Source organism: Balaenoptera musculus, chromosome 8 (assembly GCF_009873245.2).
Source record: "Balaenoptera musculus isolate JJ_BM4_2016_0621 chromosome 8, mBalMus1.pri.v3, whole genome shotgun sequence".
Classification (NCBI taxonomy): domain Eukaryota; kingdom Metazoa; phylum Chordata; class Mammalia; order Artiodactyla; family Balaenopteridae; genus Balaenoptera; species Balaenoptera musculus.
This window is the reverse complement of record NC_045792.1, coordinates 34,347,275-34,365,743: the sequence shown is the minus strand read 5'-3', so window position 1 is coordinate 34,365,743 and position 18,469 is coordinate 34,347,275. Positions and strand designations below refer to the sequence as shown.

At 34.6% G+C, this 18,469-nt stretch overlaps 1 protein-coding gene across 1 annotated transcript; it reads right to left on the bottom strand.

Annotated features, from left to right (window-relative positions):
- Positions 1 to 8,970: 8,970 nt before the first annotated feature.
- Positions 8,971 to 9,858, bottom strand: LOC118899461 (ADP-sugar pyrophosphatase-like). The gene has a single exon (XM_036861233.1). The coding sequence runs from the start codon at positions 9,743 to 9,745 to the stop codon at positions 9,086 to 9,088; it is 660 nt and encodes a 219-aa protein (XP_036717128.1). The 5' UTR covers positions 9,746 to 9,858; the 3' UTR covers positions 8,971 to 9,085.
- Positions 9,859 to 18,469: the final 8,611 nt, after the last annotated feature.

The window sequence follows — 18,469 nt, the reverse complement described above, 5'->3', positions numbered from 1 at the left end:
TAGCAGTTGCCTTATGTATTGAGGTGCTCCTATGTTGGGTGCATATATATTTATAATTGTTATATCTTCTTCTTGGATTGATCCCTGGATCATTATGTAGTGTCCTTCCTTGTCTCTTGTAACATTCTTTATTTTAAAGTCTATTTTATCTGATATGAGTATAGCTACTCCAGCTTTCTTTTGATTTCCATTTGCATGGAATATCTTTTTCCATCCCCTCACTTTCAGTCTGTATGTGTCCCTAGGTCTAAAGTGGGTCTCTTGTAGACAGCATATATATGGGTCTTGTTTTTGTATCCATTCAGCCAGTCTATGTCTTTTGGTTGGGGCATTTAATCCATTCACGTTTAAGGTAATTATCGATATGTATGTTCCTATGACCATTTTCTTAATTGTTTTGGGTTTGTTTTTGTAGGTCCTTTTCTTCTCTTGTGTTTCCCACTTAGAGAAGTTCCTTTAGCATTTGTTGTAGAGCTGGTTTGGTGGTGCTGAATTCTCTTAGCTTTTGCTTGTCTGCAAAGCTTTTGATTTCTCCATCAAATCTAAATGAGATCCTTGCCGGGTAGAGTAATCTTGGTTGTAGGTTCTTCCCTTTCATCACTTTAAGTATATCATGCCACTCCCTTCTGGCTTGCAGAGTTTCTGCTGAGAAATCAGCTGTTAACCTTATGGGAGTTCCCTTGTATGTTATTTGTCGTTTTTCCCGTGCTGCTTTCAATAATTTTTCTTTGTCTTTAATTTTTGCCACTTTGATTACTATGTGTCTCGGCGTGTTTCTCCTTGGGTTTATTCTGTATGGGACTCTCTGCGCTTCCTGGACTTGGGTGGCTATTTCCTTTCCCATGTTAGGGAAGTTTTCGACTATAATCTCTTCAAATATTTTCTCTGGTCCTTTCTCTCTCTCTTCTCCTTCTGGGACCCCTATAATGCGAATGTTGTTGCGTTTAATGTTGTCCCAGAGGTCTCTTAGGCTGTCTTCATTTCTTTTCATTCTTTTTTCTTTAGTCTGTTCTGCAGCAGTGAATTCCACCATTCTGTCTTCCAGGTCACTTATCCGTTCTTCTGCCTCAGTTATTCTGCTATTGATTCCTTCTAGTGTAGTTTTCATTTCAGTTATTGTATTGGTGATCTCTGTTTGTTTGTTCTTTAATTCTTCTAGGTCTTTGTTAATCATTTCTTGCATCTTCTCAATCTTTGCCTCCATTCTTATTCCGAGGTCCTGGATCATCTTCACTATCATTATTCTGAATTCTTTTTCTGGAAGGTTGCCTATCTCCACTTCATTTAGTTGTTTTTCTGGGGTTTTTTCTTGTTCCTTCATCTGGTACATAGCCCTCTGCCTTTTCATCTTCTCTATCTTTCTGTAACTGTGGTTTTTGGTCCACAGGCTGCAGGATCGTAGTTTTTCTTGCTTCTGTTGTCTGCCCTCTGGTGGTTGAGGCTATCTAAGAGGCTTGATGGGAGGCTCTGGTGGTGGGTAGAGCTGACTGTTGCTGTGGCGGTCAGAGCTCAGTAAAACCTTAATCCACTTGACTGTTGATGGGTGGGGCTGGGTTCCCTCCCTGTTGCTGTGGCGGTCAGAGCTCAGTAAAACCTTAATCCACTTGACTGTTGATGGGTGGGGCTGGGTTCCCTCCCTGTTGGTTGTTTTGCCTGAGGCAACCCAACACTGGAGCCTACCGGTGCTCTTTGGTGGGGTTAATGGCAGACTCTGGGAGGGCTCACGCCAAGGAGAACTTCCCAGAACCTCTGCTGCCAGTGTCCTTATCCCCACGGTGAAACAGAGCCACTACTCGCCTCTGCAGGAGACCCCCCAACACCAGCAGGTAGGTCTGGTTCAGTCTCCCCCAGGGTCACTGCTCCTTCCCCTGGGTCCCGATGCACACATTACTTTGTGTGTGCCCTCCAAGAGTGGGGTCTCTGTTTCCCCCAGTCCTGTCAAAGTCCTGCAATCAATTCCCACTAGGCTTCAAAGTCTGATTCTCTAGGAATTCCTCCTCCCGTTGCCGGACCCCCAGGTTGGGAAGCCTGACGTGGGGCTCAAAACCTTCACTCCAGTGGGTGGAATTCTGTGGTATAAGTGTTCGCCAGTCTGTGAGTCACCCACCCAGCAGTTATGGGATTTGATTTTACTCTGATTGCGCCCCTCCTACCGTCTCACTGTGGCTTCTCCTCTGTCCTTGGACGTAGGGTATCCTCCTTGGTGAAGTCCAGGGTCTTCCTGTCAATGATTGTCCAGCAGCCAGTGGTGATTCTGGTGCTCTCACAAGAGGGAGTGAGAGCACGTCCTTCTACTCCGCCATCTTGGTTAATCTCTCTATTCTTTTTATGATTCTGTAGGATTTATAAGGTTCATTTTATCCTCAGATAATGTGGTGTTTTAAATAAATCCAGGCATATTTGGTGATATTATTTATTAAGCATATTGAGCATGTTGCATGTTGAATATAAATTTTTCTTTGCCAAGCTTCATAAAATAAATACAACCTGTATAAAAATCCACTGCATGTGTAACATCAAAGCATAAACATCTGGGTGAAAAGGAGCAATTAGTTACAATTAAGAATATTGGTCATTGAAAATTTAAAAACTTAGTATTCATTTTGTGTGCTTATTAGTCGACAAATCATAGTCTGAATTTACATATTATGTTTGGAGTTGAATGCTAAATGCAATTAATGCATGTAAAAATTTGATATGGAAAGACTTGGCAGCAACCAATAATCAGGATATCAATTTGCAATGTGTGATTTAAAAATGGCAGCACTGTACAACATTAAGTGAAATAATAAAAATAATAAGAAACTATTTGTTCATATTTTTTTAATTCAATTTTATCAAGGATTTTAGAATATCAATTTAGGAAAAAATAGGTTTGAACACAAAAATATAAATCAGTATATATTTTACCATACTTCTACGTACTTAACACACACTTTTTCAGTTATGAAAACAGATATAATTGATGCAATTTGCTAATTTCTAGTGGCTAGTAACCATAATACATATGGATATCAAAATATCTATATTCATAAACACTTTATTTTTAATCCCAAATGTGAGTAAACTTGTTCTTAATATCCTCGCTCAGTGCACATATTCTGACATACTGCCAAGATTTGAATGGGCTTACTAATCTCAAGATCAAAAACCTCAGTAGATTTTATCTTTTAGGCTTAGCTTCAGATTATGAACATTTAAGAAAATGTTATAAATCGTCATGAAATGACCTTCTTGCCAGAGATGGGTCCTGGCAGTCTTCCCTGGGCCAGGTCAAGGTTGATGTTTGATGAAGTGTAAGAAACTAGCCAGAAATGTGCAGTGAAGATTTTACAAAGAGGGAAACTAATCTGCCATCTAGTTGTAAAGTAAGAATCTAGGATTGAGCCTTGCCCCTTAAATACTTAGAGAGGTATGTAAGGAGGTGTGTCTATAAAGGCAGGACCGCCAGAGTGTCCGATGATACAGTTAAAAACTAAAGCGTCCACAGCAAAATTGTTTCAATAAGTAAGCAGGGAGGGTCAAAGTTGAATTATGCTGAGAAGTCAAGCAAGATAAAAAATAAGGAGAGGTTGAGTTTAACAATATGGATTGTACATGGTGACATAGAAAAGGGAAACTGGGAGTGGCAGATTAGGGAAAAAGGCTAATTAGAATAAGCTGAGTGTATATAAAGTCAATAAAATAACTATCGATTGTTCTTTTAAGTTATATTTTTATTTGCAAAGAGTTGTAGACAATTTTTCTTCACCACAGTTAATGTGATATCTCACTGTCTTCTTTCTTCCATTGTTTTTAACTCCCAAAAACATTTTAATTTTAAGGAAGTCCAATTTATCTTTTCTTTCAGCTCTTTTGGTTTTCTGATCATATCTAGGACCACTGCAATAATTCAGGGTCACAAAAATTTACTTTTATGTTTTCTTCTACAATTGTTACAGTTTTGGCTCTTGCATCTAGGTCTATGATCCATTTTAAGTTAATCTTTGTATATGATGGGAGGCAAGGGTCCTACTGCACTCTTTTCCATGTAGACATCAATTTTTCCCATCATTAGTTGAAAAGACTATATTTTTTTCTCCATTGAATTGACTTTGGATACTTGTCAAAAATCAATTGATCATAAATGTAAGGTTTCATTTCTGAACTCTCAGTTCTATTCCATTCATCTGTATGTCTGTCCTTGTTCTAGTATCACAATATCTTCATTACTGTAGCTTTGTAGCAAGTTTAAAAAATGAGAATTATAAGTCCTCCAAATTTGTTCTTCTTTTTCAAGATTGTTGTGGCTATTTTTCATTACCATTTTATGTAATTATCAGCTTGTCAATCTCTGCAAAATTTTATAAGGAATGCATTAAATCTGTATGAATTTTAGTAGTATTGTCATATTAAGAATATTGTTTTTCAGTTAATGAAAACAGAATACCTTATCCTTTATTTAGGTCTTCTTCAACGTCTTCTACCAACGTCAAAGTTATTTTCTTCTTTTTGGGTATATACTTGAACTTCTCTGATTAAAGTTATTATGAAATAGTTTATACTTTTTAACATTATTATAAATGTCATTGCTTTCTTTATTTTTGGCTGTTCATTGCTTGTATATAGAAATATAATGCAATGCCATTTATTGATTTTGAATTCTGCGACCTTGCTGAACTCATTTATTAGTTTTAATAATCCGTGTGTATATGTGTGTTTGTGTGTGTGTACGTGTTCCTTAGGATTTTCTATATACAAGACCATATCATCTCTAAGTAGAGATAGATATTCTTGATCCTTTTCATTCTGTTTACCTTTAATTCTTTTTCTTGCTAAATTACCCCGTTTATATTTTCCAGTACAATGTTAAAAAAAATGTGGTGAGAGGAGGTGCCTTTGTTTTGTTCCTGACCTTAGGGGGAAAGCTTGTAGTCTTTCCCTATTACATATGATGCTAGCAGTGGAATTTTGTAGATGCCTTTTATCAACTAATCGAAGTTCACTTCTATTCCTAGTTTCTTAAGTTTTTTTTTTTTTTTTAACCCTGAAAGTGTTGAATTTTATCAAATGCCTATTCTGTACCAATTGAGATGATCATGTAGTTTTGACATGATCATTGACAAAAAAATATATATATTTTTAAACTATACAATGTACAGTAATGATTTGATATATATATATACATTGTGTAATAGTTACTACAGTTAAGTTAAATAACATATCCATCACCTCACAGTTATCTTTTTGTATATGTGTGCATGATGAGAACACTAAAGGTCTACTCTCTTAACAAATTTCAAGAATACGTACAGTATTATTAACTAGAGTCACCATGTTGTACAGTAGGTCTCCAGAACTAATCTTATAACTGAAAATTTTTACCTTTGAACAACATCTCCCCATTTCTTGTACTCCCAGCCTCTGGTAACCACTTTTTCTACTCTCTATTTCCATGAGTTCAACTTTTTTAGATTTCAAATATAAGTGAGATAAGGCAGTATTTCTCTTTCTTGTGTCTGGCTTATTTCCCTTAGCATAATGTTCTCAAAGTTCATCCATGTTGTCAATGACATTGCCTTCTTTTTTAAGACTGAATTATATATATATATATATATATATATATATATATATATAATATTGAATATGTATGTATATATCTTTATATTCTATATTTTTTTATCCATTCATTGGTTGATGGACACTTAGGTTGTTTCTATATCTAGGCTATTGTGAATAATGCTACAATAAATATGACAGTGCAGCTATCTCTTTAAAGTAGTGAATTTTTTTTCCTTTGTATGTATACCCAGAAGTGGGATTGCTGGATCATATGGTAGCTTTATGTTTAATTTTTTGAGGCACCACCATACTGTTTTGCATAATAGCTGTATCAATTTCATTCTCATCCACAGTGGATAAGGGTTTCCTTTTCTCCTTACCAATTCTTATTATCTTTCTACTTTTTGATAATAGCCAGCCTAACAGGTGAAGTGATATCTTCTGGTTTTGATTTGCACTTCCCTGATGAGTAATGATGTTGAGCACCTTTATAACTTTGGCTCTTTTCTTCTTCGGAAAAATATCTCCTCAGGTTTTTTGCCTATTTTTTAATCAGGTTATTTATTTATTTAGCTATTAGATTATGTAAGTTTGTTATATAATTTGGTAATTATAATTTGAAATTAGGAAGTGTTATGCCTCTAGCTTTGTTTTTCTTTCTCAAGATTGTGTTCGCTAGTTGGGGGTCTTTTGTGGTTCCACACAAATTTTAGGAGTGTTTTAATCTATTTCTGTGAAAAATGCTATTGTAATTTTGAAAGGGTTTGTGCTGAAACTATAGGTCACTTTGGATAGTATGAACACGTTGACAATGTTAATTCTTCTAATCCATAAACACAGGGTATCTTCTCATTTATTTGTGTCATATTCAATTTCTTTCATGAATGTTTTGTAGTTTTCAGTACACAAGTCTTTCAGCCGTTTGATTAATTTTATTTCTTGATTAACATATTTTATTCTTTTGATGATATTGTAAATGAGATTGTTTTCTTTATTTCTTTTGTTGGATGGTTCATTGTTACTGTACAGAAACACAACTGATTTCTGTACATTGATTTCTTTACCCTGCCAGTTTGCAGAGTTTGTTAATTAGTTCCTTTTTTTTTTTTTTTTTTTTGGATAAAACCTTTAGGGTTTTTTACATGTACTATCATGTTATCTGTGAGCAGGGAGACTTTTTACTTATTTCTTTCCAATTTGGACGTCTTTTATTTATTTTATCTTGCTTAATTGCTCTTGCTAGACTTTCAGTACTATATTAAATAGAAGTGGTGAGAGTGGGCATTCTTGTCTCATTCCTGATTGTATAGAAAAAGATTTTAGCTTTTCACTTTTGAGTATGATGTTAGCTGTGAGCTTATCATATATGGTCTTATATGTTGAGATACATTCCTTTTATATTTAATCTATTGAGAGTTTTCTTTTTATCATGAATGAATGTTGAATTTGTTAACTGTTTTGAGGCACATATTGAGGTATATGTTTTGTATCCTTTATACATCACATTGATTTTCATATGTTAATCACATTTTGCATTCCTGGAGTAAGTCCCATTTAGTCATAATGTATAATCTGTTTCCGTGTTGCTGAACTTTTGCATTTATATTAAACATTGATATTAATTTTTAGTTTTTTTATCATTTTCTTTTCTGGTTATGATATCAGAGTAATAAAGTCCCCATAGCATATCTTGGGAAGCGTTTTCTTCTTTATCCATTTTTTGAACAGTTTGTAAAAGATTGGTATTAATCTTTTCCATCCTTTACATCAATCTTATTTGTGTCTCTGAGTATAAAGTGTGTGTCTTTTACAGTACATATAGTTGGATCAAATTTTTAAAATTCTATTCTATTTCTGCTTTTTGACTGGGGCGTTCAATTAATTTATGTTTGATATAATTACTGAATAGGTAGGACTTACATCTACCATTTTTCTATTTGTTTTATGTATGTCTTATTAATTTGTGTTTCTTTTACTCCATTACAGCCTGCTTCTATTTTCAATAGATACTCTCTATTGTACCATTTAAATTCTTTTTTTTTTTATTATATTTTTCAATTATTTTGTAACTATTTGCTTGGGAAATTAAAATTAAAATTATAACATAAAGCACTCTAAATACATAATTTCAATAAAAATAATTACCAAAATATCTGCTTCAATGTATCCCTGTTTTCACCCCTTCCTTTGTGCTGTGCCTTTTTTTTTTTGGCTCCTTACTTTCTGGGATTTTCCCTTTTATTGTTAGTTGATCATACAACCCTGAACTCCATCCACTGACTCCTCAAACAAAAAATGAGGATTTTTTTTTTTAGCTCCATTCAGAATGCCACCCAAGAACTGGGGAGTATTCTAAGGAATATTTGTGTAAATGTGGATATCAATCAGTGCTGCTTCTTTCTTTCAAGGGTAAATATCCTCCAGTTTCTTTAATTATTTTGTTTTATTTTGTCTAGAGTTTATAATTGTTTTTGGCAGGAGTGTTATTTCCATTATTATTAAGAAAAAAAAAAAAAGAACTCTGCAGATGGGCTTTTGAATCAGCTAATACCCACCTAGTGAACTGACTCCAGGCTTATCAAGCAGCATTAAGAATATTAGGACTGATAGTCTACTTAGATAACAAAGTGAAATTGTGTGCTAATTAGGCTTAAATATACCTTGCATAAGTCTGATACTTTTATCTATCATGAAAAGTAATAAGTGGAACTATAGCTTTATATACAATTCTTTGGAAAATTGTCTTAATATGGTTTCACATTTTCTAGTCTGAGCAACTGTGAGACACCAACTGAAGTCTGCAAATTTGATCCATTATCTAGACTTTGATGAATTTTACAAAGTAATGTCACCTTATGAGTAATTTCTAATGATTGACAAATACTGTTTGTTTTTAATTTAAAATTCCTAAAAGTCAACTTCTATATCTTCACACAAATTCTCAAGCTTGTGCTTGTTATTATGAATTTAGATCTGACTTACTGAAGCCCCTTCCAGGTTAAAACCACCAGAGAATAACTCATAGTCATAGAAATTATTCTTACTTTTCCATTGTTTTGCTAGAGACCCTTCTGGTGCTGTTGGAAATAATCTCCCATTCTCTCACAGTCGTAGTCTAGTTTCCAGTCTCAGAACCCTGTGGTATCAGGGTTGATGAGAGTAAAGTTCCCAAGAAGGCTACTCTTCCAAACTGTTTGGGTCAATGAATTAAACACTGTATAGAAATCAGGGGATGCAGAGCTCAAGTCCACGTTTTATCTCCTTATAATATATATCCTCTCTGGTATCAAACTTATTTTGTTAAGAAAAAAAAAAAAAAAGAGAGAGAGAGAAGACTAAATCTGAAAGAATTGCATTTTCTGTCGATTTTAATATTCTCTTATTTCTAATCTTATTATCTCCATTTTTTTTTTTTTTTACATTCTGTGCTTTTATTTTATGAAAAAACTAATTTCAAATTTCCATTGCAGCTAAGCTGAATACAAAGTCTTAATGTTGGAGGCCTGTGTCCTGGTTACAGAAACACGGCGACTGTCCTTTGGCCTTAAAACTTCAGGAAGGGCACTTCAAACGGCTTCGTGTTTGCATGTTTCAGAGCCAGAGCGTAGGAATAGACTCTGGCGTCCACTGTCAGATGTTCATCAGCTACCAGATCATCAAGTCTCTTCAGCAGGTCATTCTTTGGTAAGGAAATCACTTCCACAAATTCTCCATCTCCTGGCTTTGGCTTAGGCCTTACGTTTTCAGCATCGTCTCCATTGATAGTTACGGTTACGATATGTGTGGTACAGTTTGACAAGCCTGGATCCATACAGACAGCTGGGGAACATTCAGCAACGTCGCCCTTGTAGCCAGTTTCTTCCTCGAGCTCCCGAAGAGCAGCTGCTTCCGGGCTTTCGTTCTCATCGATGAGACCGGCGGGGAATTCTAGGCAGTAGCCCCGCATCGGGGGTCGGAACTGCTTCACCAGAATGATGCATTCATAGTGAAGGGTTCTTTGCAGCAAGGGGATGACCGCCACACCATCAGCCGACTGGCCTTTCCTCGTTGTCCGCTTCACAGTTTCCCAAGTTCTTGTTTTACCAGTAGGATCTCTGTAAGTTGTTTTTGCAAGCTTGACCCATTTTCCTTCTGAAATTAACTCCTCTGAAATAATGGACTGCTTGGTATTTTGAGAAGAATCTGCTGGTTCTTGTTGCGCCATTTTCACTTTATAGTCCCCAGGCTACTCCCAGGCGTGGGGCGAAGGGATGGGTACTCCTTTAGGAAGGGGGAGGAAAGGAGAAAGCACGGGTCCAAGGTAGCAGTCTCAGGAGATGTGGGGCTACTCTTATTATCTCCATTTTTGATCTGAGCTCCGATATTGTTCTTGTTAACAATGCTCCTTTCTTTTTCTAACTTCCCATCAAGAAGATACAATCCGTGTTTCACCCAGCACTCATGATCAACCTGACCAAATAACTGTCAGCATGAGTCTGATCTTTCCTTGAATGCAAGATATAATATTTTTCAGTTCTATTAGAACAAATATCCACCCTTACCAGGTATTTAAAGCTTTGACTTTTTCTACAAATTGTGATTACAAATTTATACAAATTTGTGAGATGGTATTATGAGACGCTGGGACACATTTTTACTTTTCCATTCTTGGAAGTAGTCAATATCTTCTAAAATTATTTCATGTATAATAATAATGTCTGATTTTAATAATTTTAATAATAACATAAATTTGTAATGATGTATAATTTTAATAGTGTATAATTTTAGTTTTATTACATTAGTATACAATATATGTCATATTCCTTTAGTCATTTATATTCAATTACTTCTTATCTAAGCTTCTGTTCCTCCACAGTTTCATCAAAGTATCTCAAATTTCTGAGTTCCAAAAATCTAGAGAAGAAACCAGGCTCTCTTCTAGATCCTTAATGTTTGTCATCTATTGATGACCATCCTCTCTTCCCTGGGCATGTACAAAATTGCCCTTCCCTATCTCTATCCATCTGATGCTGATTTAGCACTCCATAAAATTACCCCACTCAGCGGTCTCATCTTAAAACACTCCTGACCAACATTGCTTCCCTGATCTTCTCTCTAGTGTTAAGGAAAACTAAACTCATCCTAAGCTCCAGTCATTTTTACATTACCTATTGAAAGCACTTCCCTCCACTTCTTCCTCATTCCACACATTCAATGTGAGATTTCAAAATAATTCTCATCAATGGACAGTTGCTAGAGTAATGCTGGCCCCAATTCTTGTGATAGAAACCTTCTCCCTAAAAAATTCATCATGTTACTCATGAAAAGGATTTCTATGGAGTCTAGAATACTTTTCCTCCAATTTACATTTGAAAGACATATATTTTATGATCTAACTCAACCCTTACGAAGAAATCTCAACTATCCCAGTAGTTTGCCTCAGTACCCTATTCTGTGTTCACTTGTCTGCCAATACACTTGCTATGTAGTGTTATTTTCCCAATAGGCAAAACTTCTATTTGCCTGAAGAGTAATTTATCCTTCATTGTATTCTAGCATCTGATCTACCTCTTGGTCCAGTGAAGTTGTACGTAGTATTGTTGAACACCTTTTTTACATCAAATTAATTAATTATTAAAAGGATGTTACAAAGGAAAGGAGTGTCAGGAGATCTGTATGAAAAGAATGTCCTGCCTCTACTCCCAGTGATTCTTGAAATCTCTTGAAAGTGATTCACTTTCATCTCTTACTTTGTAGCCCAGTATCTCAGAATTTCCTTCCCCAGGCCATTGGAGGCAGAGGGGGAGGAAAAAAAGATACTCCTCATTTCCTGAACTGTAGGAGAAGGGAGCTCAAATGTATTTCAAATGGGAAAATTGAATATAATTCCTCACTGTAAGGATGATAAGTTTCAGCAGGGCTTTAGTATGCTATTTTATTTCAGGGGATATTCATGAGTTGTCTTAAGATTAACCAAGATTCTCTATGATAAATTCATTTCTCTTTTTAATTAATGTGAAATTCCCCTTAAGAACAGAATACAAATAAGTTTGGGTATACCTATTTTTGTTTTGCACAGTGCAACCTTGACTCTGGAACTTTTTAAACTAGAAATAGAAATGATAGTTACCATTTTCTAAGTTATGGTTATTCTCAAACGTCTTGCCTGTCAATACGCTGTGGTACACGCTGATACATAATGTGCAAAAAGATGGATAGAAAACAGTCAAAAAGATCAGATAGCTCAGAGCTGACAGTTTAATGTAATATCGAAGAAGAGAGATAGCATCAGATAAGTTGCATTCTGTAACAGCAAAGTTCAATATTAAAAAAAAAAAAAGGATAGTTAATCATACAAAAGAAGTACCAAAGGAGATGTGTGTAGTTATGGGGTAGGTGAACTGTGGGGATAGACCAGAAGATTTTCATTTTAAAATATGAACTGACTTTTGTACTTTTCTCTTTAAATCTAGATTTCAGACTAGTTTAAACAAGATTTTAAGCGTGAGATGAAAAGTCACTAACCTCCTGCTCGTTATTTCTAAATGGATTAATCTTTTCAGTTATTTCATAGATAAACTTCTTCTCATAAGGCTGCAGTAAAATTGGTCCAAATTGTGTGCAGTACATTAAAAGAATGACTGCTGTTTCACTTGCATTAATCCTTTGCACTTGGTTCAATTTGCCACATTTAAGTTGACCCCATGGAGATAAATTAGAATTCAAGACATGATTACCTAAAGTGGATACATTTCAATCTCAATTGCTTAATGATAAAAAGGCTCATATGAATTTTTTTCTGGAAAATAAATAAAACCTGAGGACAGGATTAACTTAGCCTGTCTCTCTCTTTTTTTTTTTTCTTACCATTTACCTCTTTAAGTCAACCTTTTTTCCCTTTAGCCATGAACTTGGCATGCAATTTCTATATATCACTTTGTGTCATGTTCTTCTGTCCCTGGGAAATGTGGATCACTTTGTATAAGTGAACTTTGAAAGAACAGAATCACTTTTTTTTCTTCAGTTGGTTTACAGATATTGGGGCTGATATTTGGTAGTAATAAATAAAATGATTAGCTCAGTTAAAAATTGTTAATCCTCAGTATCTGAAATTAGATTTTAAAGGCCTATTTTTCTTTTCTTCTGCTTCTATTCTTTTGAACAATCATCTATTTGTAAAACTCAATGTATATTTGTGCATGTGAATGCACATATGTGTGCATGTGTGTGGAAATCCTGGCACAAGGTAGACTGCATTATTCACCTGAATTCATGAATTTAAAGAGAAAACTCTTAAATATGGGGGAAGAATCAGTACAGATAAACCTTAATATTATAAAGCATGAGTACTCATCAACAATGTATTCTTTCCTTTCCTAGAGTCTAACCTCTTCAAAGACTGGGATGTTTCCTGCCCACTGTATAATAACATGTATGAGCTCAAAACTTGTTTGTTGAGTAGGAGATGTATACTCTGGAAATGAAATATCACAATTTTTAGAAGTATTGAAGTACATTTCATTTTGTTATTCTGTTTTTTAACAGGTATTTTGATAGGTTATATAACTAGTTGTTTTCTAAAAACTAGCAGCTTAAAAATGACAAATCAGATTGTTTATTTCAGTTGGTAACTAACAGAGATTTCTGACAATTACACTCAGGCTGTTTCTTTCTTTTTTTTTTTTTTTTAACATCTTTATTGTAGTATAATTGCTTTACAATGGTGTCTTAGTTTCTACTTTATAACAAAGTGAATCAGTTATACATATACATATGTTCCCATATCTCTTCCCTCTTGCGTCTCCCTCCCTCCCACCCTCCCTATCCCACCCCTCTAGGTGGTCACAAACCACCGAGCTGATCTCCCTGTGCTATGCGGCTGCTTCCCACTAGCTATCTATTTTATGTTTGGTAGTGTATATCTGTCAATGCCACTCTCTCACTTTGTCCCAGCTTACCCTTCCTCCTCCCCATATCCTCAAGTCCATTCTCTAGTAAGTCTGTGTCTTTATTCCCGTCTTACCCCTAGGTTCTCCATGACCTTTTTTTTTTTTTTTTTTCTTAGATTCCATATCTATGTGTTAGCATACGGTATTTGGTTTTCTCTTTCTGACTTACTTCACTCCGTATGACAGACTCTAGGTCCTTCCACCTCACTACAATTAACTCAATTTCGTTTCCTTTTATGGCTGAGTAATATTCCATTGTATATATGTGCCACATCTTCTTTATCCATTCATCTGTTGATGGACACTTAGGTTGTTTCCATGTCCTGGCTATTGTAAATAGAGCTGCTATGAACATTTTGCTACATGACTCTTTTTGAATTATGGTTTTCTCAGGGTATATGCCCAGTAGTGGGATTGCTGGGTCATATGGTAGTTCTATTTGTAGTTTTTTAAGGAACCTCGATAATGTTCTCCATAGTGGCTGTATCAATTTACATTCCCACCAACAGTACAAGAGGGTTCCCTTTTCTCCAGCATTAATTGTTTCTAGATTTTTTGAGGATGGCCATTCTGACCGGTGTGAGATGATATCTCATTGTAGTTTTGATTGAAGCAACTGACAAAGGATTAATCTCAAAAATTTACAAGCAGCTCATGCAGCTCAATAACAAAAAAACAAACAACCCGATCCAAAAATGAGCAGAAGACCTAGATAGACATTTCTCCAAAGAAGATATACAGATTGCCAACAAACACATGAAAGAATGCTCAGGCTGTTTCTGAGAGCCTTCCTTCAAAGCCTTCATCAAAGCCTTGGCAGAAGGCAGCTGGCCTTTGAAAATACACTATCTGATGCAGGCTGAAAACTCACAGGCACCTGTAGGCACAGACAATCCTTTTGCAATGTGAATTATAAGGGACAGTCATTCTAGATTTTTTACTACCAAGATTTACAAAGAAGCAAGCTCCCTTTGAGGGGGAACACACAAGGTCATTACCCACTTCAAGTCTCATATTTCAGGGACTATGCCGCTGACATAAAAGAATTTAGAAGGGGAAAGTGCTTCTAAAGGGAGGGATAGATTGTGAGAATCTAACTACTTTAGATTTTGCACTGTGTATGTTTCAGTGTGATAGGCTCTCCTTGAAACAAAGTTACTGAATTACTTTAAAATGCTGTATTTTACTCAGAGTTCAAATATCTGTGGTTTTTGGTCTAACATAACTCAGAGCTAGATGCTTGGGAAAATGTCTTGAGCAAATTCATAAGAATAAGAAAAACTGGATTTTGACAGATTTACCGACAGAATATAAAAAGGGTCACAAAGGAGGCAACAATTCTGACAGGTTTGATGTGGGGGTAGAGGGGGTCAGAATTTTGAAAGGCTCATAAAAAGCCAAATTCTTACCTCCTCATCTCTACTGTGGTTTCTGATCTAGAGTTTAATAGCAGTGCTGGGTATAATCCATGAGACTGTTGTATTTCAGGCAAATTGTAGACTCTATGTAAAGGACAACGTTTTCAATCTGAGTATGTACAAAAGTCACCAACATGGAAAGTTTTAACTACAATCATAATGTAAAAGTTCTTATGAATATTTGATTTATTTTTTTAAGAAACTAATACTGATTGCTGAAAACCTATTAAATTTATAGAATTTCAAGACATATACTTCTTACCTCCCAGTCAGCTAAAGAAGTAAATGCTCATTTGTTCACATAAAATTTCAGATATATTTCTTAACTATATTTTATGTTTCAAGCAATATGTTTGATAGGATTTTGTATTGCATTTTCACTGGATAAAATACCATTTGTTACAGTGATGTTGAATTTTTTTCCTATATTTCATCTTTCTCCCACACAAACCCCAGTCCTTTCATGGAAATGGCTATTAAAAGTCTTATCCAATGACAGCCCTGCAATTTTTATCATGAACATACAATTTTAATCATGCATATATACAAATATATTTGCATTGACTTATTTATAAAAAATCATCTTTTATTGTACTATATATATGTTTCCCCATAACTTCCTTTTTAATCTAACAATACTACAGTATACGTGCAGTAAAATTTATTGAGGTAGCTATTTAAAGTCAATTATTATTGTTTTTTATTGCCATTGAAACCAAATGTGTACTGTTTTACATACTAGTGTTTTTAAATCTATAGGATAGATTCATAGGCAGAATTTATGGTATAATTGAATGATAATGTTGCCATATTCTATTCCAAAAACTGTGTATATAATTATACTATTCCAGAAGAATATGAGTGCCAAATCATACACATTCTTGACAGAACTTAGTGTTATCATGCATAATTTTCACTTTTAAAGATAAAAATATATCTTAAAATACATTATTTGGTGTCAAAATTTTTTCAGATTAAGAGAAAACACTAATTTGTATAAACATGTTTAATGTTTGATATAGATTACATTAAACTATATTAAATTTGATTAAAAATCAACTTGCTCTCTGTAGAAAACCTTAGAATGTCTTTTGAGAAAAAAATGTATAAAGGTAAGGATGAAGGATGAGAAGGCATATTAGTTTGACTTTGATTGACACTGATTTGTCTCTTAAATATCATTTTATACCCATTGTACATGTCCATTGCTTTCTAGAAAATTGCTTTAAGAAACAATTAGTCTCAGAAATATTTTCAGTTTAGTACTTCTGCTAATTTGATCATTCTATGCTTTCCATTAATCCTCATGTAAATACCTTAATACCACTTTAATTATTCTCAAAGTTACTTATAAATGCTTTGAGTAAATTACCCTGATAGCATGATACTCCTATATAGAGCAATTAGGCTCTTTATTTGGAAAAAACCCACAAAAAACAAAACTCTTGTGTTTAGACTGCATTTTTCATTCTTCACTTTGTTAGCCTCATAAAAATGCACATAATTTATCAATGATATTACCAGCAACATTTAAACTGTTTAATATTTTTGTCAGAGACAACACTAGGTGCTCTTCATGCCACATCTTCCTCTTGGGCATAGAGACTACATTCCCAAACCTCCCTTGCAATTAGATCTGGATCATATGAAGCAATATTGTATTGGAATGTGGACAGAAGCAATGTAGGACAAGCCAGTTCTAAACCTGACTATTCAAACACCTTACAGTTCTCTTGTTCTTTTTCTTTCTGTGGCTACCTTGAAATCCTGTGTTCCAGATGACATGGGTACAAGAAGGAAAAGGAATGCCTCACTTATATGGAGCTAAAATGTCTGTGAGAAATGAACCTTTATTATGTTAACTTACTGAGATTTGGGAGTTTAAACGTTTATCTTAGTGCATCCTATCTATTCTGTGTAATACACATGAGTTATCATGTTTATCTCCAGACATATATTTACTTCTTCTCATCCCACAACATCAGATCTTGATGGATAGAAAATCTTTAGTGAGTGCCTACTCTGAGGTAATTGCTGCCTCACACTTTGCCTCTCATGATAATCCAATGTCAGATATAAAAACATATAGATTTTAAATACCTACTTCTGTTCTCATATTTTTCACCCTGGTCTCTGCTAGAACATGCATGCTTTCTTTCTACTGTTCCATACATCCTATATAATTTTTTTTTGCCTCAATCATTTCTATAATTCTAGTAGGAGATAGGGGAGAAGGGCACAAAATAAAAATCAAATCTAACCAAACAGACAAAGTAAAACAACTCTACCTGGGAAGTTTACTCTAACCCTATAGATTATGTTAAGTGTTCTGTTTCTTGGGCATCACGGAGTATTTTGAAAAGCCCTGTCATAATACTCTTATATAAAACTCACAATACTCATTACATTTTATCTGATTATCCTGAATTTTATGAGGGCAGTGACCATGCCAATCTTCATCCTTCTTGAGACTCCTTCTGGATGCCAAGAACACAGACTCACTTACACCTTAAGATTTTGCTCCTGTGTCTCCCCGGCCCTGAGGATTAATTGGATTGCTTGACTAAGAATAATTACTTAAAACCCTTGTTATGCTCTTTGGATTCAGAGAAACTGGCACTTATTCCTTGAATTTTCAATTAAATTTAATAGTTTTAATTCATACAATTTAGTTTCAGTCTGGGTCACCCACAACCAACTACACTATGAATGATTAATATGCTACTGGAACATATCTACAGTTATAAGTTAGAATGTTTGTTTTAAAACAAAGTAGTTTTCATTAGATTTATTGCACGTGGGTTGTTATCAGTAGCCTATAAAATTTTTGATATCAACCACAGGTACTTAGATGTTATTTTCTTAGAAATACCTTTTTATATCACTGAAAGTACACTTGGGAAAATTTGCTATTACAATGGAGCATTTAGATTCTTCCAAAGTAAAATCCATAAATTGAAGATTCTCTAGTTTGATCTAGACTGACAAAAAGCAATGGTATATAATAGTCTAAATAACCCTGGAATTAAGAAAAATTGAACTTGAGATAGAGTTTAGTATCTCAAACAAATGATCAAACATATAAACACAAAAAATTGAATAACAGATAACATCTGGAAGACATCATCAAATACATCATCTCTCCTTTGATGTAATATTAAAAATGGACCAGGTAATAACAGATATAAAAAAACATATTACTTGTTCCTTTGCAGAGGAATAGGATTTAACTGAAGTGCAGGAAATAGAAATAATCAGCTGATAAAAGTCAGAAAAGATAGATTGCCATAGAAAAATAAGCACTGCAGTTTGAACATTGTAAAATAAAAAGAACATTATGATTATTCTATCATCATACCAAGCCCAGATTTCCTGCAAGTCTCAGCTCAGCCCAAGAGAGCAGCTGATCATTAACATGAGAAGGTGGTTATCCACGGATATATCTGTTGAAATATTGTGCTAGAAAGTGATGGCAAGTCTAAAGCATTAGGAACACGATACTGAAATCTGAGATTTCAAAATAATCAAGTGGAAGAGTCAACAGCAAAAGATTGTTAGAGAGAAGAGAGAAGAATATAAAGA

What these genes read in the sequence shown, in the direction of transcription:
- LOC118899461 (XM_036861233.1), bottom strand. Translation starts at nt 9,745, where the DNA reads ATGGCGCAACAAGAACCAGCAGATTCTTCTCAAAATACCAAGCAGTCC.